Source organism: Neltuma alba, unplaced genomic scaffold (assembly GCF_004799145.2).
Source record: "Neltuma alba isolate B1F8T4 unplaced genomic scaffold, ASM479914v2 tig00003311_pilon, whole genome shotgun sequence".
NCBI lineage: Eukaryota > Viridiplantae > Streptophyta > Magnoliopsida > Fabales > Fabaceae > Neltuma > Neltuma alba.
In genome coordinates this window covers 23,523-32,029 of record NW_021633230.1, presented here as the reverse complement: position 1 = coordinate 32,029, position 8,507 = coordinate 23,523, and the positions used below count along the sequence as shown (strand labels likewise).

Genomic DNA, 8,507 nt, shown 5'->3' with positions numbered 1-8,507 from the left:
TATGAAAACTATTCTCTAATATGTGCAATTAATATGAATAGTACGAAACAAAAATTATAAATTTTAAGGATAAAATGAATTAAAATCTTATATTTATTATTAAAGTAAAGCTTGTAATTTAGTTTTTACATATGAAACCCAAAAAAATAAATTTTGGTAGATTATTTCCTATCATTAATTAGTACTCTTCCAATTCTAAATATAAAACTCATTTTCTAGTATAATTTATACTACAAAATATATCTTATATTTAAGACTAAAAGAGTATTTTATCAGGATGATCCTAAAAAAATACTTTTGAATTTTAAAATTTCAAATTAGTCTTGTTCACTACACTTTAATAACAATTGATAACATTTGAAAAGCAAATGACAATACATTTTTGTAGTCATTCTTGATTTGAGATTTTGAAATTTTAGAAAAAAAATTTTAGAAAATTTTCTTACCCTATTTTACTAATAAAACGCGTTTTTTAGTGGCAACCTAGTTGTTAAATTTTACTTCTTTTAAATTCTTTTACATTGTAGATGATTTGCATGTGGACAACTTTTTTCCTAAGAAAAAACAGACTGGTGACAATAAGGACCTATTTGGTTAACCTTTAAAAAATAATTTTAATTATAGAACAATAGGTTAGAGTTGCCTACAATAATTGTACCAACTACATATAATTTGTTTTGTTTTGCAAATCATTACATACAGAACGTTCGGTTAATTATTTTGACAAAAACATAATTTTTTGCAAACTGATAAAATATAATTAGAGAAATAATAAGTAAACTTGAAAACTGATTTTTTTTATGTACTGAAAATTGATTTTATATATGTAGGGAAGGCTTACATTTTCATTTTATTTTGAAAGTCAGAATTATCGATCCCTACAATTTCTTCTGGTGATAAGAATGTTCCAACTTCCAACTTACTTAATAATATAAAGTTTCGGACACACACACACACACACACTTATATATTGTTATAGCTTGTGAGCTATTAATTAATTTATTTTGGTTAAGCTTTGTCAAAAAATATTAGAAAGATAGATATAATTGGTTTATTTATGTGATACTCCTACGGTTCTTAATATAAAACGTATTTAACTAATATGATTAGATTAAGGAAGTTAGTTAATTATAAGAAATATAACATGTTTTTTTTTAAAACACCATAATTATCTTTTTTAATATCATTCTTTCCTCTTCTACTTGATTATGGTTGATGGAGTATTCATGAAGATAATTTTAAAAAAACCGATAAATATGAGAAATAAGTCATATATTAAAAATCAGAAGAATAATTATTTTGGATGCAATAACACGACATAAAGAGCCACAAGGAATGAAATCTCAATTATTAGTCCGACAAGACAAAAAGGCAGATATTTTATCTTATATGACAAAAAGACATAGGTGCCCATTATATTAATCATTTTTTAATCATTCATAATTACAGCCAAAACAGATTAATATTCTCACAAAATCAATAGGATTGCCCGAAAAAAAAAAATTAAGAATATGCGTGGGGTAGTAAGAAGATCATGATTGTATTTTGCTGCTGATGACAAAATCCACGCATGAATTAATTAAAGATATTTCTAAATTGTATAAAATTTTCTGCACCTTGACGATAAATAACACTCTTCAGGCCACACAAAAAAACTCCTAAGTTTGACAATGAGTTAAAATTTTGTTATGATAATTTATCAGCTGTAAATTCATAATTTACTTCGCCTGCTTTTAAATATAAAAGTTAATTGAAAGATTTGTTTTAATATTAAATATGAGAGTCTAATCCATTCTGTCTCACAATGTCATAATTATTTTTCCAAATAATCCTTGGTTACACATATTAAAGCAGGTTTTCATTAATAAAGAAGTCTCCGATGCTACTTATTATAGAACGAGCATTTTAATCAACTGAGATTAAATTTTTACAGAAGGGGTTTGCCCTTTGTAACTTGACGATTTAATATTTAAATCCCTACTGAAAAAGGTACTACATTTAGTACCTAACAATTTTTCAAATAGGCAATAAAAGGATACTTATATTTAATACCAAGGTCTATTTAGAAAAATCAACATATGTTTATTACCAATAACCAAATTAATTAAATTTTTTAATTTTTGTAAATTAGTAATCCAACTCTTATATTTTAGACAAGAGAAAGTAATCCGGTGTATTCTTTGTCTAAAATCAAAGGAAGAAAGAATTAATGCTGCATTGGCTCTATTATAATGTTACTGATGGGGAAAGCCAAGTACGATGAAACTTGAACTAATTATTTTATATTTTGAATCATGATTTTATATATTTTTATGTGATAATTATATTAGACTGTTAAACTAATATAGTCAACCAGTTATTTCTTTTAATATTCCATCCAATCGGCATACTAAAATTAATTAATAAAATCTCACATCATGAATATTTGATGAGGAATATCGGGCATTTAATTGAGTTTTTATAATCTTACCTGCCCATCTATAAATTTCTCAAATTCCATCTGTTGATCTATTTACGCACTCATAATTAATTTTAAGTCATGATCATACCCTGAAGAACAGGGTATGCGAAATAATATTTAAATGGCTGCATGATTTGATGTATAAGTTTTTATTTTAAATTTTGCTTAATGACATTGTGCATAATTTTTAGTAGTGATATTTAATAAATATTAGTCTTCTTCTTCTTCTTTTTTTGGGTCAGCAATAAGTATTAGTCTTCTGTTATATACTAGTAATATAATATTGATATTGATGATAATCCTATCCTATTTTCTTATGGAGTGTTCAGATTTATATGAAATACCATCTCTACTTAACTAGGTAAACAATGTAAAGCACAAATGCAATAATTAGGTTTAGCATTTTGAATGGAATAGTAGAAACAGGTTTCTAGTTTTCCTAATAAAACGTGTAGTTCTCTGATTTCATTATCAAACAAAGCCTTAATATAACTTATTTCATTAAATTTATTGTACAAATGTATAATTTTAAAGTTTCTTTTGATCTCGGTCTAGAAATACATCATAAATAGAATTAGGAAAATATATTTTCTCCTATCCCATATTTTGAGACACTGTTAAGTATTAAGTGTGAATACTTTTCTCATTAGGATTTGAATATTGACTCATCACATTGTTAAAGATTAACCCATTTTGTTAGATCAAACCCTTATTGGTTGTTATTGTAGCACTAAAACAATACTCCTTTGGTGCTTGATATGGGATCTATTTTGTAATACAATTTGTACTATAAAAAGGATTTTATACTTAAAAGTGGAGGAGGAGAATTCGTCGCGTTAACGTATATGTGTGGCCTACTAAGCCCTTAAAATTCAATGGCACTAACAATAATTGTTCAGCAAAAAATGGGACTTTTGGCCCGCAATGTTTCATCTGATATGTGAGCTGGTCCCTGTGTTTTAATGGTATTAATTCCATCCCTATAATTTCAAAACGTCAAATAAATAGTCGAATATGGTATAGACATCAAAGTTTTATTCAAGACACAGGGTGGGTTCTTTTGCTGATTAATACTACCTCGGATCCTAATTATAAGAGCTAGTTGATTAATTTGAGGAGATTAAGGAAACAACTTAAGTTAGTTATTTATAATAAATAGATATTGTCTTTTCTAAAATATCTTTGCAAATCAAGTGTATTTGCTAGAATTACTATTATTAGAAGGATTACCTTAGGGGGAAAAAAAGATATATATAAGAGAAAAAGTGGATTAGGGTCTTATATTTAAAACCAAAATAAAAGTCAAACGAGGTCTAATATTAAGAACCGAAGGTAGTACTTTTCAGAGTAATACTGATATTTGGATCAGATTTATTCAACGTTTTAAAATCATATATTTGACACTTTTATAATGATTTGAAACCCTTGAGGTCTAAATTAATACCAATTGAAGCACAGGGATCAAATTACAAATTAAGTGAAACTTTGAGGGCTCAAAGTTTCCGTTTCCCTAATGTCCCGATCTCTTGCGGTCCAAACAAAATGTGCAGGCGTGAACCCATGCAAGAGGCACAAACATATTTCAGAAACTATTGGAAAGAAAACGCAGTTAACAAAAAAGGTGGATGCTGAATGACGACAAGTAGACAATAGTGGGCCGGGATTAACCAATGAAACAAGTGGGCTAAAACATGAAAAAAGAAATCTCTTGGGCTATAACAAAAATTGATGGAAATGTGTGGGAGGAAAACAGAGGAAGTTATTGCCCAATAAACCTGACCAATTCAGCAGAAAAACAGAAGCCCGGTTAGCTTTGTGAGCGTATGGTATGAGATTTGCATAAATAGCCACAACTGCACTTTCACTGACGTCACTTTGGAATTCATTCCAATTCCAGTCACTTTCAGGATGCTGGTTTTAGTCTCAAGAAGCCATCTTTCGAATTTGGCCAGGAAAAAAAAAATGGCAGAAGCCATCTTTCGAAGATTAGGGGAAACAAAGTTTCTGTCGAAATTAGTTCATTGGGTTATTCCTGAATCAAAATGAAGATGATTTTGGTTGTGAAATGCTCGGAAAGTTGAAGTAGAACTCGGAGGCTGGAGCTGCTGGAGCCAAGATCTTCGTCAAGTTTTTATTAGAAACAATTTCATTCCAAACCAGAGGGGAACGCCACATTGTAGAAATTAATTACTTCTACCAGACTTATAAGAACGTTTTAGGTAAACCGAGATAACACTCATATCACATATTTACCTTATATTTTGTAAACTAATATAGAAAAATGCTTATAAACCATTCTAAATGGACTGTTTATTGTTTCTTATACAATTGAGGATCTGGAAACAAAAGGTAGTTGTAGCAGCAACAAGGAAAACATTGCCGCCATAATGGATCCTTATCTTCCGGAAGAAGATCATTTTCCAGCTCTTACATATCGGAGTGAGACTTCTGGGACAAGGGGACCATCTACTCTAACAGTGTGTCTATCACTAACCCTACCACCCCAACATCAAAATTTGTAATTTGCTATCATATCATCTCCATGCTTTCTTGTCAACATTACTCTCAATATATCAGCATATAATACCAAACTTATAAAACAATGTACTGTTTGTAAGTTACGCAAATGAAACTCCTTCCTCAAAGACTTGACATTTTACAAAGGAGACTCATCTTTTTCTCTTGTTACTGTTCATGGACAATGACTTATCAGTCAAAAATGCTCCCAAAATCGAAACACGAAACAGTTATTAAACAAAACAGCCCACAAAGTAGGGGAAAAGGAACACAACATTGACTCATGTCTAATTCCTCAGATTTCTTTGTACTGATTACGTTTCGTAAGCCTTTTGAGCATTTTCCTGACTTTCGAAAACAAGACAGGGAAACCATAACACCATGTCTCCAACCAAGCCATTTCTTAATCTTAAAATGAAAATTCAACATCAAACACTATATATAGCCTGCAAGATTCAGAACTTTGAAACATCACTTGGTAACAATCAATTCGTGCACAGTAGTGTTAAAACTTAAAACTCAGTATTTTAGATAGGGATGACTTCCAAAATGGCACGGAGGTAACAGTGATCCAACAATGATGAAACGAAAGACACGTGAAAGTCTCTGGTCAAACATAGGCCAAACAAAAACTGGAAATGAAACACACAACAAACCGGGGATCGGGAAACCTGGCGAATTCGCCCAGATTTTCTTCTCTCCCACGGTATAAACACGCCATTGAACCAGAGCGAGTGAAATCCGAGTCCAACTCCTTGAGATTATTATGCTTCTTCAATCTTGATTGACTCCGATTGCAGCTGGAAAATTCGTTCTTGGTTCTTGATGAAACTGCAAGTTCTCAATCATCTTGGGTGTCACCATGAATCCTGCAGGAGAGAAAAAGGGTGAAAATTACATTGTGAGAGTAAAACAGAGGTACCGTAATGAAATTTGAAGGTGGCACCTTAAAAGGAGAGGGAATGTCGGAATGCTTATGCATTCAATGGCGAGAATCAGAGGAAGCAGGGGACGGCTTATCAGAAACGCCGTCATGCTCCTCTTCACCCTGGATTCGTGCTGGGATGCGGAAACCTGAGAAGCTACCGGGGTCAAATCCGATGCCGCCGGCGATAGCAGACTGATGATGGAATGTCGGTGGAAGATAGTGGTGGTGGTGGTGATCAGTGGTGGATGAGTCTATCCAAGCACGAATCGAAGGATGGTTACTGGACTGAAGGGGTCCCCTCTGAGTAAGATAATGGCTCTGGCCGAACAGCGGCGGCGGCAGAGTCGGCATCGGCGACGGCGAGTTGAAGATGAAACCTCCTCCTCCGCCGTGGCCACTATTGCCAGCGTCAGCAGCACCACCATTCCAGGCTACCATTCTATGCAATCGACCGTGTTCGTCTGGGAAAGAAGCCCCATCGAACCCTAGTGGGGTCGTTGCAGAGAACAACTGCTCGTTCTGTTGATGTTGATGGTGGTGCTGAGTCTGATTTTGAGCTTGGTGAAGCAGAATCGGGTCCTGGAAGGACTGGAGCGAGAGCCGCAGATCTTGGTTCTGGCAGGCGCTACTACTTCGCGAAAGCAAATCTGGTGGGTAATTCTGAAACTGAATGGACGAAGAATTTGTCTCTGGCGCCGCCGTCGCACCAGTCGGGAAGAAAGACTTGATGGAGTCAGCAATGTCAGTGCCCAGCGTCGGCGGCAGAAAAGCCGACCCACCACGGTTAGGGTTTTCACCCAATTGCTCCAAAATCTGACAGCCACTTCCCGCATGCGTACTTGTTTCCCGGCTACCAGAAGCCATGGTATCTGCCGCCGCCACTGCACGGTGAACTCCAATCGGGCTCTTGTTCTCGTTCACATTCTCGCTTACCATCTGATTCTGCTCTCGCTCCTGCTCTTGCTGGGCATTTTGATTTACCGTATTGGGGTTCCATGCCGGAAGCTTAGCAAGGTCATCTATGGCGGCCTTGGCATTCTTAATGAGCCAATCGACGGCTTTACTGGGGCGGTCGTAGCCAAGGCGGTCTTGGACGTCGTAGAATTGAATGGCGGTATGAGCGGAGAGACGAACTCGCCGATCCCTTGGTCCCTTCGCGGTACAAACCTTACTGTGACGGTCTTTGCGACCGGTGGAGCGAACAATGTGGCCTCCTTGAACCTCCACGATCTCTCCCACTCCACCCCTCATCGCCAATCTCGACGACGTCGTTGCGGGTCCGTGGTGATGATTGGCACTCTCCCCCATCTTTGTTGCATATTCGACGGTAGCAGTAACAGAAGAAGAAGAAGAAGGCGGAGGCGGAGGAGGAAGGAAATAAGACCGCTTCTTGGGAGGATGAAGAGAGCTATGCTCTGCGTCTAAACCTGCATAAGACTGGTTTTGTTGCAGATACTGAAGATGGAAATGAAGAGCTGGGTCTTTAGAAGATGGAGAAACTGAAGAATCCTGGTCCTCGTCGTCGTCTTCTGGCTCTACATGCCTGGAATTGAGAAGTGGGTTTTGATGGTGGAAATGGTGGAGGTGATGAAAGTGATGACGTTGGTTGCTTTGAGGATCCAGACTCAGAACCTTGTAGTGCTTTTGCTCTTCTTCTTCCAGCTTAATAACCAGAACTTGTTAGCGGGGGGGTTTGATTCTCTCTTCTGGTTCCTCTGCTTGAAGATGACGATGACTGCTTTGTTTCTTTTTTGTTACAGTGATTGGGGTTGCAGGAAGTGTGAAATTCTCGTGCCTCGTGCAACCGTCACCACTGTGAAACCAGAGATTTCTTGTGCTGAGGCAACCAAAAGTACCTGCCATTCATTCAATATTACCAGTTGTTCCATTACCAGAGAAACTGATATAAAGCAAAAAGCTTAACTCAGAAAAACCAAACCACGCCCACGCCCCCCTCCTCTCAAGAGAAACCAAACCTTCTTTTCGCCCTAACCCATCTCCTCTCTCTCTCTCTCTCTCTCTCTCTCTCTGTCTCTCTGAGTCTGTCTTTCTATCTATACCACTTTATGGCTTTGGGTAATTGTGCTTGTCCTTTATGTACTGCTATGATTCACTCAACCAAGCGGGAAAAGAAACCAAGATAACATAACTAACATAACATTCTAGTTTAGTTGGGTCGGTTAATAGTAGGTAGTCACTGGTTATTATTATTTGTCGCTGAAACTATCTCAGAAATGGGGAAACTTTGCAGTAATTTTTTTTGCAGATGGTGGAGAAGGGGTGAGTGAGGGCGATGTAACAGTAAATTAAGAGGGGCTCGGTCTTTGATGAGGAGGAAGAAGATGATGATGATGTGGCAGTTTTGTGGTTTAAACATATGAAGATAATTATGCAATTTTTGAAAGGGACTCTCTCTCTCTCTAAATTGATTGAGGAAGAAAAAGGAACAACAGCAACATCTGTGCGTTCAGTCTCATACGGCAAGCTTACTTTTATGGGGTTATTGGTATTACTGGACATGGCATCTTCCTCACCCCTCTTTCTTCTTCTTTCCTCTTTCGTCACAACATTCTGCCCCTTTCTCCCCTTTTTCCCCTTCTC

The 8,507-nt window shown here is 36.1% G+C and overlaps 1 protein-coding gene across 1 annotated transcript; it reads right to left on the bottom strand.

The window, feature by feature from the left end:
* Window positions 1–5,362: 5,362 nt before the first annotated feature.
* LOC114741184 (transcription factor TCP4) lies at window positions 5,363–8,142 on the bottom strand. Its single transcript, XM_028929435.1, has 3 exons — window positions 7,883–8,142; window positions 5,925–7,762; window positions 5,363–5,847 (listed from the first exon to the last, which is right to left on the bottom strand). Exon 2 carries the CDS (start codon window positions 7,212–7,214, stop codon window positions 5,961–5,963), a length of 1,254 nt encoding a protein of 417 aa, XP_028785268.1. The 5' UTR covers window positions 7,215–7,762; window positions 7,883–8,142; the 3' UTR covers window positions 5,363–5,847; window positions 5,925–5,960.
* Window positions 8,143–8,507: the final 365 nt, after the last annotated feature.